Genomic DNA, 22,412 nt, shown 5'->3' with positions numbered 1-22,412 from the left:
TGTTCATTAAAACAACAAGCTACTTCTTATCTAGGATTACAAAGGTACACTGTTATTTTGTGTACGCTTGTACATGTTTCTTTTTCAATAGTGAAAACTAATACAGTGGAGAAAAAAAAATAAAATAAAATCCATTGTTTTACATATTTAAAATCTTTACGGGTCAGTTATGTAAACATCTGGCCTCTTGGCACTTTACTTTTTTCATATCTGGCCCATTTAAAAAAGTGACTGAATAGGCCTGATATAGGTCATTAAATAGTGCAAACGAAATGGGCAGAAAGCAAGAGGTGGCAACAACAAATCTTGTCTTAGTAATACACAGTTCTCCTTTCTTTCTAATATTACCATATAGCATCAGAAAAGATACCAATTACTGCATGTCCTGACCATGTGACTATATGCAAATTTTATTTTTCTTACTTTTTCAGTTTGGATTAGTCCGTCTTATATCACACCATAGAACTGATTTAAATTCATGCTGTCTGTTTCAGACACTTCTGATTTGTCTGCAGTTTACTAATCTCAAATTCTCACATTTCCATCTGTGTCTAACTCTCCGACCAATCTACAGTCGGAGATTGAATCCAATGATGAAAGAAAATAATACATTACTTGGAGTGCTATTGGGTTTCTGTTGAATTTAAATGGATCAGACAGGACAGGCTGATATTTGTTTTTATCATGTTTCTCCATTGAACTAATCACAGTTTATTAAATGGCAACTTGAAACAGCATGGATAATTGCTTTTCATTAAATTACAAAGTACTGCATATGTACAAATAATATATATTCCTGTAAATAATGCTGCTGAATTATTATTCCTGCAACTCCAACACAAAAAGTAGGGGTGTGTATAAGCAGAAAATTAATGCTAAAATGTGACAGACAATTCATTTAACTCTAGCTACACTTGAAGGGAAAATTTACCAATTTTCATGAGGATGTCACAGCAGTGTGGATGGTAAATGTAGTCAGTTGAAGCTGTAGATTCTTCAGTGCATGCTATACTGACTGAGAAAACTGAGTTATAATGCTGCAAAATCTGTCATTCTTCCTGCATCCAGTGATGTCAGAGTGATGTCGGTGGATGCAGGACGAATTACAGGCCGTTTCAGCTTGGATTTTTAGTCTCTGCCTCTAGGTAGCCAGAGGGCCATGCTAGATGAGTATTTTTGTCACCTAATGCTTTATTTTTGTCAACAAAGTAATAGCTGAAGGTTAGGATGCTGATAACACGGCAACATGGGCGTGAACGTCAGCAGCTCAAAGCACTGAGGAATATGTTGCTTCAACAGATCTGTCATCAACACTGACTGGACATCAGTATGAAACTTTCCCCATTAGTATAGTGTAATAACATGTTTTCAGAACATATCCTCCAGCTTTGTTTTCTGGAGAATAAACAAGAAATGGGTGACACTATGGACATAATCTGCAGCATTTCCACAAATACGTCGACTGTAATGAAGCCTGTAACAAAACTCAACGTTAAAGCAGCCTCATACGCATCAATACACTTAAAATTGAAAGCAACATTAAAACAAAAACAGGGCTTATATTTTTACATTCACCATTAAAAAAACATTCATAGCTTCAAATTAAGCCTAAACATCATTCAAGTCTAATTATGACATTCAAGTCTAAATACAAGTTGTGTTGCAAATCTTCGTCTTTAAATGACAACAAATGAAAATAAACTGCAAAAAATATACAAAATTAAATACAACAATCACTTTATATCATGTTTAGCTATGCAACAAAATTTAAAAAATATATATATACTGTATGTATACACTTAAACACTCCTGCAAAATTTCAAAGCATTTACTAAACAGTTGGTGTAAAGTTCCATCAGTCTCACATTGAGGAACATTAACATGTTCTGCAAATACAGACAGACTAACATTTTAACATTTTCCATTTCCACATTTCATACTTTTCCAGACTTCTCACTTTCCTTTCCCATTTTGAATCTTTACCCAACCAGGCTTTATATCTGGGACTGTCAAGCCAACCCTCGGAAAACTCAAGTCTCTTGTATTATTAAGATCCAAAATGGAGTTGAAAACAGTTTAAGTTATTCATTTTTCATGGCATCTGTGTAACCTTCTTTATTCACTGTGTCCATGGAAACAACAATGAACGCAGCTATATCACTGCAAAACTCATTAACAAGACTTTCCACAATGATGTGGAGCAGCCAGCCAGTGGGGGAAAAATATTCAAAACCACACCTATTCCTGACTGGTCACAACAATCATTAAACCATAATTTCTATCTGGCAGTCTACATAAATGGTCAATGGTGAAAAATACAAAAACATTTTCAGAAATTTTCAACTGTAAAATTACAGTGTGAGGCTGAGGCAGAACCTACATTTTGCTCATATGACACAGGCCTGTGATTTTGATTTCTCTGCCTGCGCCGGCTGCTCCAAACGCCATGAAAAACACTCTTCTTGTATGATCGGTTTATTTTTAGAATTTCTTAATTTGAAAAAACAGAATGGGCAAATAGTCTGGAAACACAAACCTTTTACATACTTATCCAGACCTGTAAATTACTAAAATCAAATTCCATACTTTTCCAAACTGCGTAGAAACCCTGTGATGATGTGACAGGAGAACGACCCGTTTCTCTTTAACTTGTCAATATAGTGCATCATAGTCAGAGTGCATCACACTAAGGTTTCAGGCAGGGCGTCTGCATTGTCTTTTGACAGTATCTGCCATATATGCCACCTCTCTGTCTGCCAGTCCGGTGCACTGGGAGCTTTTGCTTGTCCGGGTCCAGAGGCATGTGCGCTATCAGTCTGGGGGGCCGGGCTCTGCTGGGACTGCTGTGGGGTTTGGTGATCAGGCTGATACGTGAAGAGGGAGGGCGTGGAGCGAGAAATATGGGTGTCCCTCAGCTGTCCAGAGTAGTGAAGGGGAGAAAAACTATGTGTCCTGACCTTAAGCAACGAACATGCAGGGTGTGCTGTCCTTTCTGCCAAGTTGTCCGAGCTGAGTGCTCCTGATTGGCCACTCAAACGCTGATGATGTAATGATGATTGCGATTGTGTCTGTCCTCTCTGGTCATCAGGGCCACTGCTGCTGCGAGTCACCGGGAGGTGTGGCCTGATTTCCAGCATGCCCAATGAGGTTTGTGTTGGTCTGACGGGCAGCTTGTTGTTACCTTGGTGACTGCTCAGCCCCTCTGATGATCCATACGACTCACATTCCGACACGTCTCCGAGGGAGCCTGGGAGAAAACGCTCATTAACATCCAGCATTCATTATATATCTCAAGACCATCTGCAGCATCATGTACACAGAATTCTATTACCAGTGATACGATGGCCTGTAAAGTCCTTGCTGAGCAGCTCCTGCCAGGTGTCCCAGAAATGATCAGTTGAAGCCTCTAACAGAAACAAAACATCAAGGGGATTAGTTGGTTTAATCTTTAATCTAATCGTCTTTATGAATACGATATCACCAGAATAACATGAGAAAATTTCTTCAAACTTGGCACAAATTGGGGTTGTGGTGGTACCAAAATTTTAATCTTTAGTACCACACCAGCATATAAAATGATAATTGATAACTCTTTCAATACCATGTGCAAAAAGAAAAAAGTCCTAGGTACACAAAATAGGTGCTTGTACAGAAAAAAAAGTCACTGAAAATTGTCTGGGTTTGCTGCTGCCACCAGGATCACGAATATGTTCATTATCGATTAATCTGTTGATTATTGTTTTTTATTATTGGTCTATAAAATGTCAGAAAATGGTGAAAAATGTTTTTCACGCTTTCTCAGAGCTCAAGATGACATCCTATAACAAGCAGAAAGTCCTCACATTTAAGAAGCTGGAATGAGCAAATATTTGACATTTTTGCCAGAAAAATGACTGAACCAATTAACCGATTAACAAAATAGTTGACAACTAATTTTTTTTTTTGATCAGCACAGCAGTTAATTAATCAAACACTGGTTGCAGCACTAATGCTATGCTACGCTAACTGGCTGCCCAAACCAACCATCAAGCTATTCCTTCAAATTATACTTGATCAAATTAAAGTAGATGTTGCAATGAATTTAGCTCACCTTTGTCTGTAGAGAGCGTAGGAGAGGTGCTGCCAGATCCGTCTTTAGAATGGCCACTGAGTTTGTACTGTCGAGAAAGTCTGGGGATCCTGTCAGAGAGTGGACTGCTGTCCTCTGGGTATTTGAACAGGAACTGATCTGACAGGACAGGGGAGTTGTTGTCATAGGGAGACACCTCTCCACTTGATGCTTTGATGGAATCATTGGATGAGCGTCTGTCAGTCAGAGAGAAGGACTCCTCTGCTCTAAGTAGGCCTGGCTCTCTGCAGACACAAAGAAGACACAATAAGTATTATAAATACAATAAATATCCCCAGGGGGGTAATCATGAGTTCATGGTGCAGTCTTCATTGTGATCATTTTTAGGGTTTGGGCAGAAGGACAATACACGCACACACAATTAGACAAAAGGAGGAAACTCACGAGTACTGGGAAGCCTTCCTTCGCAGTAAGTAATCCACTACGTCAGGATCAGTTTCTAGTAAACTCAACAGCACCTCATTCTGAAGGTCAGCAGGAACCTAGGAGAACCAAAACATAAATAAGAAGAAAAACTGTAAAATTCCATTATTTGTTACCTTAATTTCACTGTGCCACAGTAATTAATCTCACTTGAACTGAACCAAACAGTTGCATTAAATATACATGCTTCCCACGTACAAATAGTTTTTCATCTTTTTACAAAATGCTTACCACATTCAGTGAATTGTTCTTTTACAATGACAATTTTATAATGCCAGTATCTTCATAGCGTGCATGATAATATGTGCAGCAGACACAGCATGTTGACTCTATGCAATAAGGCAAAATAATTAACAGCAGTTTAGAAAAGCACAACTAATGAAGCACAGCAAATGTCTGATGGGCTTTTTTTTTACTCTCTGGCTCCCTTAACAGATCAATCCCAGATACTCTACAATTCAGTGAATCTGCACTCAGGTTCATGTTGAAAAGCAGAAAACATAAGAGATGAAGAACCCGCAAGGTCAAGATCCCAATCATTGTCTACACACAAAACAGAGGTTGGAACAGCACTTATTAACCTCTCCAGTGAGGCCTTGCACTAAAATGAGTATTCACTAAACTGAATTTCACAGGGTTCAGGAGAGAAAGACAAAATCACGTGGATTTCTCTCTCTCTTTTTTTTTTTTTTTACAATGATGTTACTTTGTTTTATAAGTGACTGTAAAAGCTCAGTCCTTCTCACAACCTATAAAGCTAATGTTTACATTTTATTAGGGTGGCTCCACTCCATTAAGGTTAAGAAGTCTCCATAAACACTTTTTTGCCAAATAGAAACCTGACTGAGACCTTAAGATTGTTTGATTACACCCAGTCTTTAAAGGGCTAGGTTGGATTATTTAATCCCAAGTTTGGACAAGCAGAGGGGAGTACCAGCAGGGAAGCTAAACAATGTATTACCATAGACAGGGTCAGCAACAAAACATATTTTTAAAGTGGATGCTATTGGAATATTTGCACCTCATTACTTTGCCTTCAGACAGCCTTTTGCTCTCTCTTGCTCAACCAAACCAAAAATGGTCATTTTAACTTGCAGAACATGGGAGTTGCTGGTCTACCTCTGCCTCAATAAGTTAGTTTGTTGATGTTAATGTGTAAAATTGTGTTTTAAAGGGTTAGTATGGATTAACCAAGTCACACAATAATACAAACAAACTATATGATAGGGGCAGCAGTAGACCAGCAACTGCCGTGTTCTGCGAGGTAAAATTACTGTTTTTTTTCCTGGTGAAGTCAGTTTGGTTTAGAGAGAGCTTTATTTGGCTTATGTATGGCGGTTTGATGGCAATGCTGAAAATGTTCTAAATATACTGTAAGCTTAAACTGATACTGATTTTTTGGGGTGGACCTTTTTTTAGGTGTCTGAAATAAGCTCCACTGCTGCCATCTACTGTAGGCGATACACTGACTATGGATAAGTACCACATATAATCCCACTTCAAAATAATCCAAACTATACTATCCCTTTAATAAAGTTGACTTGACAGTAAATATGGCTTACCATAAATAGTGCGTCATATGAACTGATCATCCTCTGGACCACACTGATAATGAGCGTGCTCTCCTCTGCGCGGGCAAAACTCTGGACTGCAAACTCTTTGTCTGAGTTTTTTTGCTTGCGTAAGAGGTTCGGTCCAAAGATGGTGGCTAGGTTGAGTGCTGTCATCTTGTTTCCTGTGATCTTAACAAAACAGAAGACAGAAATCATTTGTCTGGTCAGTCAAACAGTTTATATCACAGGTTGTAGGTTCAAATCCCTGTTCACACATGGCTTTTCAGTGTGGAGTTTCCTCCAGGTGCTCCAGTTTCCCCCACAATCAAAAACATATATGCTCGGTCAATTTTCCACTCAGTACCCTGACCAAGGCGCTGGCTTAGATCTGGATTTGGTCCCCAGGTGCTGCACAGTGGCTGCCCACCCATCCTAATAGGGCTGTACTGTATAATGTATTACTGTATAATTGTACTTTGTATGGTTTAATGATCACAATTAAGTTCGCCTTCACATTTACCTTTACTTACACAGACAGTCACTTTTCACTGGACATTTTGGTATAGTGACTCTCAGCTAAAGCAATGTCATCACTCCAGCATCCCTTCTATATGGTAAAATAAATAAAAAAAATCTTTTTTTTTTCAATCTTCCAGTTTGAACAAAACTAATCTACACAGCTTCGCTTGAGAACCTCTCACATCACCACCAAATTGTTATCTAAATTGGACCCCTGCAATTACAAGAAATATTTTCTGGACTGAAATGATTCATATGGAAGTTCACAGTAGAGCCCTAGATTTTCTTTTTATCTGTTCTTACACACAGAAAGTAAAACTCTTTCACGCATACAGTAATTATCTTATTAAGAGTTGGAGTCTTTTGTTGTAGACAGACCCTCCTTGGCACCCATAAAATGTTGGGAATGTGCACCTTACACAGCCCTGCCACCATCAATAAGGCTGGCTTTGCCTTCTTTTGTTCAAAGAGACCAGGCAGACCTCTTGTTCACCGTTACAGTATGTATGCTCTAGGACTGAGGCCAAGAACAAACTGGTTTTATATCCGTGGGAAACAATTAATCTCTATGTGACGATCAGTAGTCAAAAAGTAAGATTAATGTAAAAAGAAGATCATTACAACAAAAGGGACTTTGGGTCCGTGTTAAACAGCAAAATCACACAGACAAGAGCAAAGGGTCATGTTCACAAGGACAATGAGCTCATTAAGCATGTGCTTATAGACACTATTAAAAGGAGGGTGATAATGATTCATTATCATCTTTCCAGCAAATCACACTACTGATCACATCTTTTAACCAGGTATTCCAATCACAGTGGTAAATGACATACAGTTGATTGACACTGGCTTCATGGAGTGCCAAAATAGTGTTCTGCACAAATATGTAGATGTTGAGACAAATTGTTTCCCACTATGTCACAATTTCATTATACCTGTAATTGTTAACAATGAATAAAACAAGGAAATACATTCTAACCAAACTGTAATGTATACAGAAGCACAGTGTTTGTGTGGTTATTTGTGCAGCAGGATGGTTCATGCTGTTCTTGCATCATTTAATCAAGATACTCACAATGGATTATCATGCATAATTCGCTGCGCTTTGGCACAGCACTTTGTTCAAATTAGAGGCTGCAGATGTAACAAACATCTGTCTTACTGCCCTCTGATGGCTGCTGGGATTCATCACAATCATATTAAGCTTGTAAACCAGGGCTTCCTAAAGTGAGGGGCAAGAGGGAATGGTGTAAGTTTGGTTTTCTTATTATTACTAGTAGGTTATTGGACTCACTCACACACATTTCTCGTTCTGTTTTCAGTCAGTGGGAGAGCCTACTGTATCACTTTCTGAGCCTCTGCAGGAGTCATTCTCTTTCATCTTTACATGGTATATTGTGTGTAACTTCATTGCAGTTTAATTAAAATTGTTGCTAAATCAGCATTGCTATGGCTATAAATAAGCTGTGATGCTTTTTTAGGAAGGTGTGGGGAATTGAGGGTACATTACAGGAAGCAGACTATTGTATGTGTCATTTTATTGGTTAAAAAATGTTTTCTCTTCTGTTTTAGTGACTGGTAAACCAGCAGCATGTTTTCTGTCCAAATATTGACTAATGGGAGACAAACCGGGACTCAAGAGGCACTTCAAGTGTTTCCCCTACCATTGTTTACCCCCTAAAAGACACAATATTTTATTTATGTTATTTACTGCGTTTATATGCAGTTGTTTAATTTAATCTCAGTGTGAGAGTGGTCGGTTGCATTATCTTTCCTTCTCTGTGTGTTTCACCAATGAATGGAGCAGAGCAGGACTTTTCTAGCTTCTAACTGAATCTCACTGGTTTAAAGTTAATTTTTTCTCCTTTGTTGCTTTTTGTACTTTCAGGTATCTGTTTTATTTTACAGTTTGCTTTCAGCTGATAGGAGTCATGTGAAGTTAATGCTAATGAAACATCACTTGCTGTTTTGGCTTCATAATAAAAGCTTTTAAAAAAATGGGGGACTATTATTGCAAAGAATTTATAGGAAATTAACTTCCACTGTTTACAGCAGTTTGATCTGAGACAAGTGTGTCAAGTATGGGTCAGCATATGGGTTTATTATTTCTGGACTGTTTGAGTTTTGCCTTTGTGAATGTACACCAGACCAGCTGGAAAATTGAAACAATGGATAATTCTTGCATTGGTTCAATTCAGTAACCAGACCTTTAGGTGAGAACCTGCCTTAAATGTCATCTTGTCACAGGCCTCGAAAGAGCAGGTGCTTGCATCTGTTTTTATATTCCCATGAAAACAGGCCATGAACAGTTTTTTTACCTCATGTCCCTTATTGTCCAGGCTGTCTTCAGCATGCGCAGCCACTGTGGACAACAAGCAGAGGAGGCGCTGCAGTGTGTCGCTGTTACAGGGAGGAAGCAGAAATATCAGGAGCTGGAGGGCGCTCTCTTGGTCTGAATAATCCAGCACTGCAGAAAAAAGGCCACAACATTATCACCGATTAAAACTCCACCAAACATGTGGTGACTTGCTGTTATTTTTTTGTGTGTATATGTGTGTGTGTGCTCCTCACATATTGTGTTGATGAAGGCCGTGTAGAGTTCTCTTGTTAGCAGTGGGTCAGGCATGTCTCTGAGGAACTCTTTCAGCAAAGCAGCTACATCATGGACACTGTGCTCCTCATCCAAGTGCACCTCCCATCCCTGGTCAAACTCCTCTCGAAGCTGGATGAAATATTATGACAAATATTACACTGACAACGCTGCAAATAACTGATACAATTTATTTAAGTGCAGAGCTGTGTTAAAGCTGACCAGCTGAACTCGTACCTGTCGTACTCTCTTCTTGGAACTCCCAACACGGAAAATTCCAACCGTCTGTAGGCCTAAGCAAAGATGAAGATGCTCTCTTAGTGCCAATATTGTGAGTAAAGTTCAGCCTCAGTAACATTTCTTACTGAATCACACATTTCCACAGAGATATGTAGAGTACATTGCTATTGCATATGATGTACAGTATTTGCACCATTCTTACACCATACTCTTGCGCCACAGTGTTACTCTCAATTTTGATCATGAGTACCGTGTTTTTCCAGGTGCTGGCAGCAGAGATCCACGACCCTCGGCACCTGTTTGTAAATAGGGTTGAGGCTGAGCTTTTTGTCGTGACGCTTCTTCCTGTTGCCAGCTGCCTCTTCTGGCAGAGACAGCTGGAGAGCCTCCAAGAGTCGAGACTGGTTGTCATCAAGGTCAGTGATGCAATCCACAGATACTCCACCCTGTCAAGCAGATGGGTGACCACCGTACAGTGAGCACTGAGAGTGATGAAATGTGGCTGCATTATCCAGCCGCAGAGTGAATAACCAAAAAGGCCAAAAATTCCAAGAGAAATCTGGTGTGCAAGTGTAATCAGATAGATTTCTTGTTGTTGCTTTAAAACAATGCTTCAGGAACGCTTACCCGCCTGCGAGTCCGTGGGGCCGCGTCTGGTGTGCTGAGCACAGGTGATTCATTGGGGGTCTCAGAGGTGGAGCTCAGAGATGAATTACTGCTGGAGAGCTCCTTGTTGGCCCTTTTAAAGCTGGAGGTGAGGTGGAGGAAGGATAGCATCAATTCAGTGGGGTCACTGTGTCCCTCCCGTGTGGGATCGTGCCGCTGTTTGTGTGTGCGGTCATTGGATATGGCCTGTGACAGCGGTATGCCAAAGACCTGGGGCGGTGTCTCTGTGGGAGGGCAAGAGCAAGACAGGGACTTAAAGTTCACCTCCATGGCCTCAAGACAACTGGGATATGCTGAATTACTCTTAAAGGGATAGTGTGAATTGTTTGAAGTGGGGTATACGAGGTTCTTTTTGCTAGTGTATTACCTACAGTAGATGGAGGTCAGCATGTCCCCACTTTGGAGAAGCAAAGAAGAGTACCAGCACGGAAGTTAAGCAATGAGCAAAATGTTTTTCAGCCACCCAAAAAATCAGTATCAGTGTAAGTTTACTATTGAAGTACAACCCCACTTCAAATATCTATCTATCTATCTATCTATCTATCTATCTATCTATCTATCTATCTATCTATCTATCTATCTATCTACCTATCCATCCATCCTTTTACTACGTGTTAGTCATGTCAGTATATTATACATTTTACCCACTGGATCTTGTATTTTCTACAGTGAGTCTAAAACTGTTTGCATCCATCCTTTTAAATAAATGCTGCTCTAAATAAATATGACAAGAGAAATGTCGAGAACAGGCCTCTGCAGTGCACACTCAATATTCACAGTGAGGGAGCACATACTTTCTGAAGTGCCTTTGTAAACAAACGGGGGAGAAGAGGAAAGAGGGGGCTGGCCATGCCGGAGGACAGGCTGTAATGAATGAGCCACCACTTAAGCTTGTTTTTGTTATTTCCCTCGACTGCCTGTGTGACAGAGAACATCACTTTCCTGCCAGATTGTTGCGGCGGGTGCGGCAGTTGAAGATCACAGCTCCCTCTGAGACTTCTTTACTGTACTGTAGATTCTGATCACTGAGCGCTCCACGGGTATAAACAGCTGAGAATGTCTGCTTCAGTGGGTCTATGCAGCTTCAGCCAAAAGGATCAAGGAGTGTCTTTTCAAGTGTCAGAGGCTGACTAGACTAGAAACTACAGGGCAATAAAAGTCTGACAGGACTCAGTGACTCTCCTACAGACCTAAAAAACAACTATTTATCTTCACTGGTTTGGAAAGACTAACAAAAATATCAGACAAGTTCTTATCTAAAGACAATTTTCAAGGGGGAACAGTAGCATTCCCTTTACAGTATGCAGTGCATGCAGTACATCCCACTTTACCTTTGTCTTTACTCTTCTCTTTAGATAATGAATCCAACTTCCGTCTGAGTGACTTCTTGTGCTTGTGGCCATCTGAAAGGAGGCAAAAGTCTCACAGTTAAATCAAGAAGCCTAGTTAATATGCTCCTGCGCTCTCTGGCTCCACTTGACATCCTTTTAGGCTCATTTCCTAAATGGTTACACAGTTCCAAAGAGCAAATGAACACAGACAAACTGCTAATAATGTGTCAAAACAAAGAAGAGGAGGGTTTTTTTTCAAAGCACAGATGTCCTTTTCAAAGTATAGATTTGGATTAGACTACAAGGTTACAAAACACTACAACTATCTAGTCAAATAATCCAGTTTTTAAATAAAGCAGTGATCTGTGATTAAACAGTCCATTACAGCATGTTTAAACATACAACAGGGAGTTTTTATCCATTTATGAAACAGTCACAGTTTAATACTGATGCTTCTAGATGACCTACGAAAGCAAACAAGAACATCTGCAGGAAAATAGGCTATTTCTACATAGTTATTCTTAATGTCTGCCGCTGGATTGGGTTCTCCCTCAAATCTCATGTTAACATTTTCCCATCCAGTTCAAAATGCTAACAATCAGTTAATCATTAACAATTAATAAGACCCAAAACTAGAGCCTGACCGATATATATTGGTTGAACAATATTACTGTCTTTAAGTAATTTGTATTTCTTAAAAATAATAGTAAAAGTTTATTGTTTCAGTGCCCTAATATCATTTTGGACAATAAAGTTTATTGTTTAACTGTAAAATATCCTGCCTCCACTGCAAAATACATACTGTATACTACATTCTGTATGAAAAATATTGGCCAATATATCAATATTGGAAACTTTTTTAATCCCCAATATTGTTATTGGCACCAGCCCAAAAATATCCAGCATCAGTAGGACCCTATTTCGAATTTCTTTTTCATTTATTTTGTGTTCTCTTTTTCTCTCATTTTAAGTTTAAGTTTCCAAAATGCTTTCACAAAATGTTAATAATATTGCGATACTCAAGTGTATTGATATCTTCTGACACCCCAAATTTGCATGTAAATAAACTAAAAGAAACAGATAAAGAAGCACTTTCTGCCAACTTGCAGGTGTGCATGTGTTTCAGAGGACATGCTGTGACAAGCTTTTTCTTGCGACAAAAAAGCAATTTGCTGAATAAGGAAGGAGACTATTTGTGTTTGTGCATGTGTGTTTGTGCGTGTGTGTGCGTGCCTGTGTGTGTGTGTTTTCATACATTTTGGGATGGTGATGTGGCAGCCGAGGTCGCGATCCCTGAGCAGTCGCCTGAAGGCCACGTCCTGTAGACGAACCCTCTCCAACTCTGAGAGGCTTTGCAGGGGGACGGGCTTCAGGCCAACGCTACGTCCTGACACGCTGTTCCAGGTGAAGTCACCCTGGGGACATACACACACACACACACACACACACACACACACACACACACACACACACACACACACACACACACACACACCAGACACATCTATCATTGCCATCATAAGTTAATGACAATCACACCCTTCATGGACCCTCAGCATACCTGACAGGTACCTGCTGGAACATTACCATTAATCATTTGCTGTTTCCCATGACGACAACTGACAGCAAACACAATTTGTTTTCAGAGATGTCTAAATGCTTTATCTTCTTGATGTCAGCATGCACCATTTGCACTGTACTTTTTATATAAACTAACACGAATGTGTGTGAGGACTTGTGTCCCACTGAGGCTTTTTTTAAAGTAGTTTGCAAAAACCAAAAACTGAATTTGACCCGTTGCTTTGCCAGAGAACGAAGCCAGAACACTGATTATGTAGATTTTAGAAGTGGCAAAAATGCTTATAAATACTGCAAACACACTTTACCGTCAGCTCTTAAATGTGAAATACTGAATTTTAATTCTATCCCTGCTCCACTCATGAAAGTGCCTGCCGATGCATATAATTAGTGTGCATACTCCGCTGACTTTGGAACAAGCCATCATCAGTAAAAATCAAAAATGTTTCCTAAACAATACTTCAATAGTAAACAATAACACAGATGAGCCATTCTGAACTTTTAGTACTGTACTAATGACGGGGCAAATAATCTGATCTGAAATCCTCAACCTTTGAGCATCTCCATGCTGGAGATTACAGAGCTTTGATCCAGTACAGTTGAGCCAATAATATGAGCTGTGCTCCAAAGAGGCTTAGTAACTCATTATCAGGATAAGGCTTACAGTAAAGTGGCTCACTCCCATTAAATGAGCATTAGGACAGTGCTACGGTAGCATACTATTTTCTAGTACACATGCAGTATGACAAAGTACAGCAATATGTACAGATAACGTTATTTTCTTTTGCCATATACTTACTATGATGTGTGTGCAATTGATTATTAATCATTATTAAATTAATCACCAACTATTTTTTAGTCACTTTTAAGAAAAATTGACCAACCTGGTTTCTTTTGTCCTCTACGGATAGTAAACTGAATATCTTTGGGTTGTGGACAAAACAAGACATTGATCTCACCATGGGCTCCGGGAAACACTGATCAATATTTTTCAACTTTTTATAACATTTTACAAACCAAAGAACCAATCAATAAACCAATAAATGAATCAACAGATTAATAACACAGACAATGAAAATAATCGTTAGTTGCAGCCCTAATCAGAAAATGCCTCCAATACTGCTGAAAAAGGCAGCACTGGTATTGGTAAGCGAATCTGCGCACCAATCTGATACCATGTAACATAAAAAATCCCAAAACAGGAACCTATTACTTTCCAGCTGCATCCCATATATCATTTTTGGCCCCAGGATGGTGAAGTCATGCAAGGGGTTCATCCTGAGCCAGACCATAGAATAAGGTTTGATAAGGAATGATAATAATGATCAGAATTGGTATTGGAGAGGAAAAAATAGTATCAGAATATATCTACATATAATTGTTAATGATCTTTATTTGACGTTTTATCACTTGTAAATGACATATAAGAATATTTTGGTCAGACGGGCCTTATTAGGTACTAGTGTTGTCACGATACTGTAACTTTGATATCATACCTTGAAAAATATTGATGTTCAATACCATTCTTGATTTTTTGACAGGGAAAAACTGACACAACATTGAAGGAATAACATTTTTGAGTTTTTTTTTAAAAGATAAATATGACGACACCATATTCAACTGATGCAAATAAGAAAAGCGAGTGTGTGTCAACTCGCTATCAGAGAGAAGCAAGAAAGCACAGTATCAATACTGGAGACTACTGAAAGCATTTCAAATCATGATGTGATTATATTGTGGACATTTTGTGATTTGCTTTCACTGTAACTAGGCCTATGTGTTGGTATAAAAAGTGCAACACAAATAAAGCCTGACTGATTGATGGGCTGATAATTTTCCTGCATTTTATATCATTTTTTTTCATCCTTTTCAGCTCTCACATTTTGATAGTACTGTGACTAATAGTCTATATTTATTGAAGATGACTGTTAGCTGCCTATATTACTGTGACGTGTTTAGCTGGTCCAATCAGCACTCTGGTTTGTAGCTTGCATCCACATTTATTGACTATTCTGTATTTTACCAGGCTTTTCAGTTGTCTTTTAATTAACTGAAATAGTGACCATAAATGACACTTATTTTTTGCCTCAGTTACATCATTTAAGCATGGATGGACAGGACAAACAAGTGTGACAGAAAACTATAGTCACATATGCTGTTCACTACCCATTTTGTTCAGACATTCTTCTTGTGTGATTATATAGTAGTGTAAACGCCCTCTCTATCTGATGAGAGGATCAGCTGAGTTCCCACAGTTTTGTTATGTCAGTGAAGTGACGTCCTCACACCAAAAATAATTACTTTGGAATTCAAAGTACTGTGTGCAGCATTTAATGCACCACCCCCTTAGTTATTATAGTCCATCATGTCCAGACATGACGTGGAAACTAATGAAACTCACTTAACCACTATTTCTTCTTACTGTAATTGTCAGAAGATGGATAAATTAATAAAAAACTATATAACTTTAATTTTTATATAACTAGATTTTTTTTTTCAAATTTATCTCAATGGAAGGTCAGACCATTACAGCTGCTCTGACTTGTTACAGAAGCAGTCATTGTCAAAGCTGGATGAAGTCAGTTCTTATCACACTAACCTCATGATTTCAGCAGGCACTGCTGAAGCCAGTGCTTTAGAATCTTAAAAGAGTAATCTGAAACACATTTGCTGTCATAAATCATAAAAATACCTTTACATGTCATCAGGGATTAAGGCTTACACTGAGATTTGTGCTCCCCCTGACAACAATGCTACAGCCATGGCATCCCCCTTTTCAGTGTGCAACTTGTAATAGTGAATGAGTGAGTGTCTGTTTATGAGTCATTAAAAAAATCATTAATAATCTTTTAGATGGAGTAGATGTTCATAACAGTTAAACTGAGAAATATGTTAACGGAGTCTGGCAGGCAGTCACTCAACTCACGAGTGTGCATTTTCAGAGCAGTGGGCTTTTTTTTTTTTTTTTTTATCAGGATAATGGGCTTAGCTTTACATTGACAGAAAACTGACGGTTATAACATATAGCTTTTTATTTTCAAATTTACACTTGTCTTGCACTCTTGCAGTGTTCCTGCAGCCTGCCTGAGCCTCCTTGAGTTTGGGGAGGAAGGAGAAGAGGCAAACAACTCGCTTCAACCACAGATTGTATATTAAATAGGACTTCAACCCATCTAATATACCGTCTATGGCTCCAACTCGCTATATGGACAACCGCACTCATTTTTGGATGTGCAATTGTTAAGCTACATATTTATCAATTAATAATAAACTTACAGATTTGTCTCAGCTTCTTCTCTATATAAACATTGGCCATCTGACTTAACAGAAAGAATCCTAACAGTGTTTGACACCATCACTACCCAACAAATAGAAAATCGCTATTATTAACAAAGGGTCTTTGGACGAACAACAAGCTAAAAAAAAAAGAAAAGAAAAAAACGATTTTGTTACACTGATCAGGCTTTAACAGGTTCTTTTTTCATTTTCATCCATCTATTTCTATACTGTGACAACAAAGCCAGCAATAAAGCAACCATACCTATTGAAATACATCAACTGATCCAATTTATCCCAACTCTCTTCTGTTTCAGTGAAGGTTGTACTTTCCTTGGCTGCGCAGAAATTCACTTTAATTCAAAGCCTTGGTGAAACACAAAGCTTTTGTTCGCAGCTCCCTTGGAATACAAAGAGAGGAAGCGCGCAAGGTAGTTCATACAAAATAGCAAGATTGGAAACTCAGATTACACCAATCAACCCCACTTGAACTAAATCCAGTGAGGTGATGAATATTCTTCAGTGCTCAGGAAGCACTTAAATGGGACATTGTGGGAAGTTTTCCACAAGAGTTCCTACACTCTGTCCACATTGTGTTTTTTTAGGATTAAATTCTGCATTAGTGCTTTTAGAAACTGTCTTCAATTGCAGGTATTCACCCTTAGTTTTGTTGTATTTTACAAGTATATGTGTAACAGTGTTGACAAAACCAAAATAACATTGGAACATCCATTAAAACTTGGAAACAACCAGCACTAACACAAAAAGTCATTCAATTACTCACATCCTGCTATTCTTAAAATAAATAAATGCATAAAAGTGCTCTCGAGAGTCCATTCAGACGTCCACAGGAGTAGATATTCACTATTTTTGTCCTTTACTTTCAAGGTAAAGTCATACAACAAATAGAAAATCTCTATTACTAACAAAAGGTTCTTGGATGACTGGGCTAATAAAAAGCATAAGTGGGAAACACAGAACAACTGAGTGCAGTGTTCAATAAAGTGTACAAAAACACAATATTCAGTTCTTATCAAGGCAATCCTACAAATAATGGTAAATATGGTGAAAGGAATGATGTCTTATGAAAGGTTAGTACCGCAGATGGCCTCACTTTATGTAGATGATCTTGATTTTAAAGGAACAATATGCAACATTTTCCATAAAACATGTATAAATCATATAAACATAATGCCTTTCAATCATCAATTATGACTCACTAGAAGTGTGTGGTGACAGCCCTGCCTACTACTTGTATTTCCTTATTTTCTCCTTATTTTCCCTTTTCCTCTTGAAAGGAAAAATCTACTTAGAGATTACCCTGAAGAGATTATAATCGAAATTAGAAACAGGAAAATCATTTTAAAATGAAAAATGATATCTAACCTTGTAATGAGTTTCTGAAAGATTCAACATGGATGAAAACAACTGAGAATGAATTTTAACTTAATTCTCTGATTCAAAGTTCTTACATATGAATATTTTATGGGCCTTCACCTTTTTATGACAGTTAACTGAATATCTTTGGGATGTGGGCAAAACAAGCAACTGGGCTTTGGGAAACACTTATTGACATTTTTAACATGTGATGACATTTTATAGACCAAACAACCAATCAATTAATAGAAAAATTTCAACAGATTGATCGACAATGAAAATAATTGTTCGCTGCAGCCCTACATTGGACTAAATGAATATCAGTGTGGGATAATAAAGTTGATCTGTATCCAAATTGTATGTTTCATGATTCTCGTGTTTAAACTTTAAAACATGTTCTCTGCTTATAATTATACTAAATCTTTTTGGGAAACTGTTTCAAAGATGGATATCTGATATGGACTGTCCTTTGCCTTAATTAGAGTATAATGATAATTACATTTGTAAGTATTATAGAGGATTAAAAAAAAGGTAAATGATCTAAACAATCTATAGGCTACACAAAGATTATTTCATGCCAGACCACCATTCTTAGGTCTTCATTATTGAGTTAATTAATTTTAACACACAAACCAAACAAGCCTTGACTATTTACCCATTTCTAACAGACTTCTGTCCCTTTAATTTATTTTTTCTGTTCTTTTATTGATTTGTGCTCAGTTTTATACTGTTTGTACTGTTGCTGCCAACTTGATACTGTATTTACTCTGAATTTAAAATAAAGATGACTAAAACTCATTATAGTACATTCTCAAGAGCTGACACAACACATTATTCTTGTGTTGCGTTTAAGTGTTTCACTTCTTTTAGGACGTTTAAGTACTTATCAAAGCTAGCATTACGTAACATACATGTCATGTGGTAACGTCACTGCGTTTCAGTCTCTCTATTATTATTTCTTCCACTTTTGTAAACAATTCATGACACTGCTGAGCCTTCAGAAAGCTGACAGGTTCATTGTTCACACTCAAAGTTACTGAAACAAACCTACAGCAACAGCAGCTACTCACAAGATGGGTGATTCCTCGCTGGTGAAGGGGATGCCCCAGTACACCGACTCGAGATGAGAAGTCGCCCCTCAAAGTTGCAGACCACCGCTGAACCGACGCCATTTGACTCCAGAGGTAGAAATGCCCCACATAAATACAGTCCACATGCTGCTCGCAGCTAAAGCCTGGACCTGTGTCTCACTCAACGTGCACTCAAAAGTGGAACAAGTTCAGCGAGTGATTTAGCCGCAGTACATCAGGGTGAGGGACGCGAGCCCTGTGCAGAACATTACCACTGATAAATGGATTGGGAGGGGTCAGTGCTCTCGGTGTGCTCTCAGTTTAAGGTCATAAGTTGACGCCATTAAGCCATTTGAGGAGGGAAAGACAAGAGCCCCTTAACCTACCTGAAGGTTAGCAAGGTAACGGTTACCTACACGTCGCATACACGTAGAGTTAGAGTTCAGTCATGCAAAAATCTAGCTTGTTTCTTGACTGGGAGAAGTACAATATGTTAGCAGCGCAGTGTTTTCAGAGTGTTTAATTACTGATTAGCATGTTTAAAGGGTCGTTCAACTAGCTAGCTAGGCTGCACAACATTTTTGTCAGTTGGAAGTCCACATCATTCTAAGTACTACAATACCCATGAGCCTCAGCCACTGTTGCTGTGGAGACCAGGACAAAGGCGCGAATTGCAACAGTGATGCAACGGCGAAATAAACAAACTGACCACAATTCTGAAATTCATCCATATATGACCAAGAAATCAAAATAAAAGTGAACACATTAACGGTGCCTCCCAAAAATGAAAATCCAGTCATTTTCTACTCACCCTCATGCGGATTGAAGGTCTGGTTTAGTCTTTTTTTAGTTCACAAAACAGCGCTGGATTTTAACAGGAAAACAGCATTGCAGAATATTCCAAACAACTGAAGTGAATGGTGACCTGTAATCCAAGTCTCCTAAAGCCCCGACACGTGAATGTGGCTCCAACCTAAGGATCTACAGTGAAGACTTGGGCTATCAAAATGTTGTAACTTAAATGGCTTCTGTCAAGTCAACTTGGCATGTCAGAACTTTAGGAAACTTAGATTACATCAGACATTAAGTATGGAGGCATTTGAGTTTTTTTTTTTTTTCCATTTGAATTCTGCAATGCTGTTTTCCTCTTTTTCATTTTTGGGTGAACTATCCCTTTAAGTTGTCGACTGTATTTCAGATGTTGAGCGTCACGTTTAGCTAACTAAGTTGACTTCTCTGCACAGGCCTCATCTATTATGGGGTGGTGGATAAAAACATAACTATCTGCATTAATAGACACCAGTATATGTAACTTAAGTGAGAAAACGTTTGGTTGAGTAATGTGGTGGAACTGGCTTGCTAATATAAAACCAAAAAAGGCCGCAAACCCTTTTGGGGGATAGAAAACTGGGGATCTCTTTGACAACAGTGCAGTTTTACACGTTCTTGCATTACATTTTTGCCAAGTTTGTATGAATTCATGTCGACTCGAAACCTTTGTTTTACAGAGATGTCTAAGAATTATTCTGTGACCTTGTTTGAACCTGAGCGTTCACAGTATCCTCAGAAATGAATGTTGATCAGTCAGCCTCTGTGCTCCTTCAGTCTTCCCCTTTCTAAGTAGATTAATGAGCCAATACTCCTATAATATTTAATTATGAGGTATCGTTAGGCTTAATGTTGTCTGTAAATAACAAAACCTGTCAGTAGACAATTGTTGATCTGAGCTATGCTGAGATTTAGTCAGAGACAACAGTCTGATGCTGCTGTACTGTAAGGTTATGACTGAAGTCAAGGTAACGTGAGCTCTGCACCAGCAGCAACAATTACTGTTCTCTGGAGGCTCAGACGTTCTTACTGCTCTCCGTTTGGGATCACTGCTATGAATAACAGTCCATTACTATGGACATAGTTCTGATCATAGATTTTGGAGGACTTGGGAGTGGAGCATTAAAGTGACTTTCAAATTAATAAAATAAAAGGGAGCAAGTGGCCGTGAAGGCTAATAAGCGCGCTAATGTGCAATGAGCAGATCATTATGGTGAAATAAACCCAGACAGGGTGATGCAGTCACCCTTAACACAGACAGCTGACTATAGAAAGAAACTGATGGCAGGTAACTTATAACAGACCTTTTTAAGTCAGCCATTTTGCCATTTTGCACAGTAGAGTAAACACTTAATGATACTAATTAAGATTCTGTTCCATTCAGGTCAAACAGAGTCAGGGTGCTGCTATTGTGCATATTGTTGGCTCCCTGGAAAGGTTCTGCTGTTAGTCAGGCAACTTTTTATGGATATCCTAGTCTTTATATGTCTGTTAAAAATTATTTGGGGTTTTTAAAATGTGAATATGGTTCCGCAGTCTTGGCAGCACAGCTAGCAGAGTTAAAATGACATAAAATGTCCTGCTCAGTAGGCCTAGCAGGGTCACAATTCCTTACAAAAATTCTTATCAAAACATACTCTCAAATATTGATGCCAAAAATCCAGTGACGGTTGAGCTCTAAAAAATATAGTTTGAGTTGTGTTTCAGTGATTTGGACTGATTAGACCTCTGTTCAGGTTGAAGCTGGGCCTTTTCACAGCAGATATTTTGACTTGTCATAATAAAAAGCACAGGTGCTCTTAACAATGGCTATGTTGTTTTCTATTGTCCCAGTGAGCCTTGACAGTGTAAGAACAAGCCAGTATGCACAATACTATTCTGACATGTCAAAATGTTTTCAGTGAAAAAGGCTTATTGGTACTTTGTGGTAATTGGTAATAGGCCTTTTTCACAGACGACATGAAAAATGAATGATTGCTAAATTCCATTTTGCTGCTTCAGTCCCATGTTGGCTCACTGTTGTGGCTGCACTGACAGGTGCAACATGACAGTGATGGTGATATATCAATTAAGCACTGTTTACCACCCACACAGTCCTGAGAGGATAGGTCTAATCAGGAAAATAAGTGAAAACACCTGTGTAGGTGGACTTGTAAGATCTTTAATAATCAGACAGCAGTAACTGATTGATATGTGGCCTACACAGGAAATCCAGAAATATAATATTACGTATATGAGTTGTCTCCCTCTGGTTGATGCTTAAAAAAAGCATTTTGAGTTGTAGTTTATTACTTGAACAAAATCAAATGATTGTTTCATTGATGTTTTTGTGATGAAATTACATGTGAGATGAAACTGAAGACAACTGTACAATACTGGTTGGACATTTTTTTCCATTCTGGTGGAGCTATGAGTGGCTTTTTTGGAGTGCTGGAATCATGTTAATGCCATGCAGGGGGACAATAAACAGGAAGCAGCGTGTCAGGCAGAAACAAGCCATTTAACAAACATCCTCATTTACTCTTTAGACTAATCTTTCTTGATTAATCGATGAGTTGTTGCGCTATGAAATGTCAGAAAATGGTGGAAAATGTCAATCAGTGTTTCCTAAAGCCCAAAGATGATGTCCTCAAATGTCTTATTTTGTCCACAACCTGAAGATATTCAGTTTACTGTAATAGAAGAGTAAAGAAACAAGAAATAATTCACATTTAATAAGCTGGAATCAGAGAGTCTCTCAGAGAATTGATGATGAAAACAGTTGGCAAGTAATTTAATAATTGACAACTAATCGATTTATCATTGTAGCTCTACTTTAGAGTGTATCACAGT

General features: G+C 38.5%; 1 protein-coding gene across 2 annotated transcripts in view; it reads right to left on the bottom strand.

Moving 5' to 3' along the window:
* Positions 1-1,539: 1,539 nt before the first annotated feature.
* Positions 1,540-22,412, bottom strand: part of LOC146322904 (rho GTPase-activating protein 6) — a 29,607-nt gene continuing 8,734 nt past the window's right edge. The window contains exons 1-13 of one of the 2 annotated variants that reach the window (XM_084725034.1): positions 18,753-19,015; positions 12,707-12,866; positions 11,452-11,523; positions 10,082-10,344; positions 9,705-9,900; positions 9,452-9,507; positions 9,196-9,346; positions 8,943-9,091; positions 6,115-6,294; positions 4,514-4,611; positions 4,091-4,353; positions 3,332-3,406; positions 1,540-3,247 (exon numbers count right to left, since the gene is read on the bottom strand). In XM_084725034.1, coding sequence (XP_084581160.1) covers positions 2,682-3,247; positions 3,332-3,406; positions 4,091-4,353; positions 4,514-4,611; positions 6,115-6,294; positions 8,943-9,091; positions 9,196-9,346; positions 9,452-9,507; positions 9,705-9,900; positions 10,082-10,344; positions 11,452-11,523; positions 12,707-12,866; positions 18,753-18,854 — 2,331 coding nt within the window. In that variant the 5' untranslated portion in view covers positions 18,855-19,015 and the 3' untranslated portion in view covers positions 1,540-2,681. Of the gene's footprint in view, positions 3,248-3,331; positions 3,407-4,090; positions 4,354-4,513; positions 4,612-6,114; positions 6,295-8,942; positions 9,092-9,195; positions 9,347-9,451; positions 9,508-9,704; positions 9,901-10,081; positions 10,345-11,451; positions 11,524-12,706; positions 12,867-18,752; positions 19,016-22,412 lie in introns of those variants that run through there. The other variant, XM_084725033.1, reaches the window with a different exon arrangement.

The sequence above is a fragment of the Lutjanus erythropterus genome, chromosome 8 (assembly GCF_056507025.1).
Source record: "Lutjanus erythropterus isolate fLutEry1 chromosome 8, fLutEry1.hap2, whole genome shotgun sequence".
In the NCBI taxonomy this organism is placed as follows: Eukaryota; Metazoa; Chordata; class Actinopteri; order Lutjaniformes; family Lutjanidae; genus Lutjanus; species Lutjanus erythropterus.
Note: the sequence above shows the minus strand (reverse complement) of the source record. Positions and strands in the feature narration are given on the sequence as shown.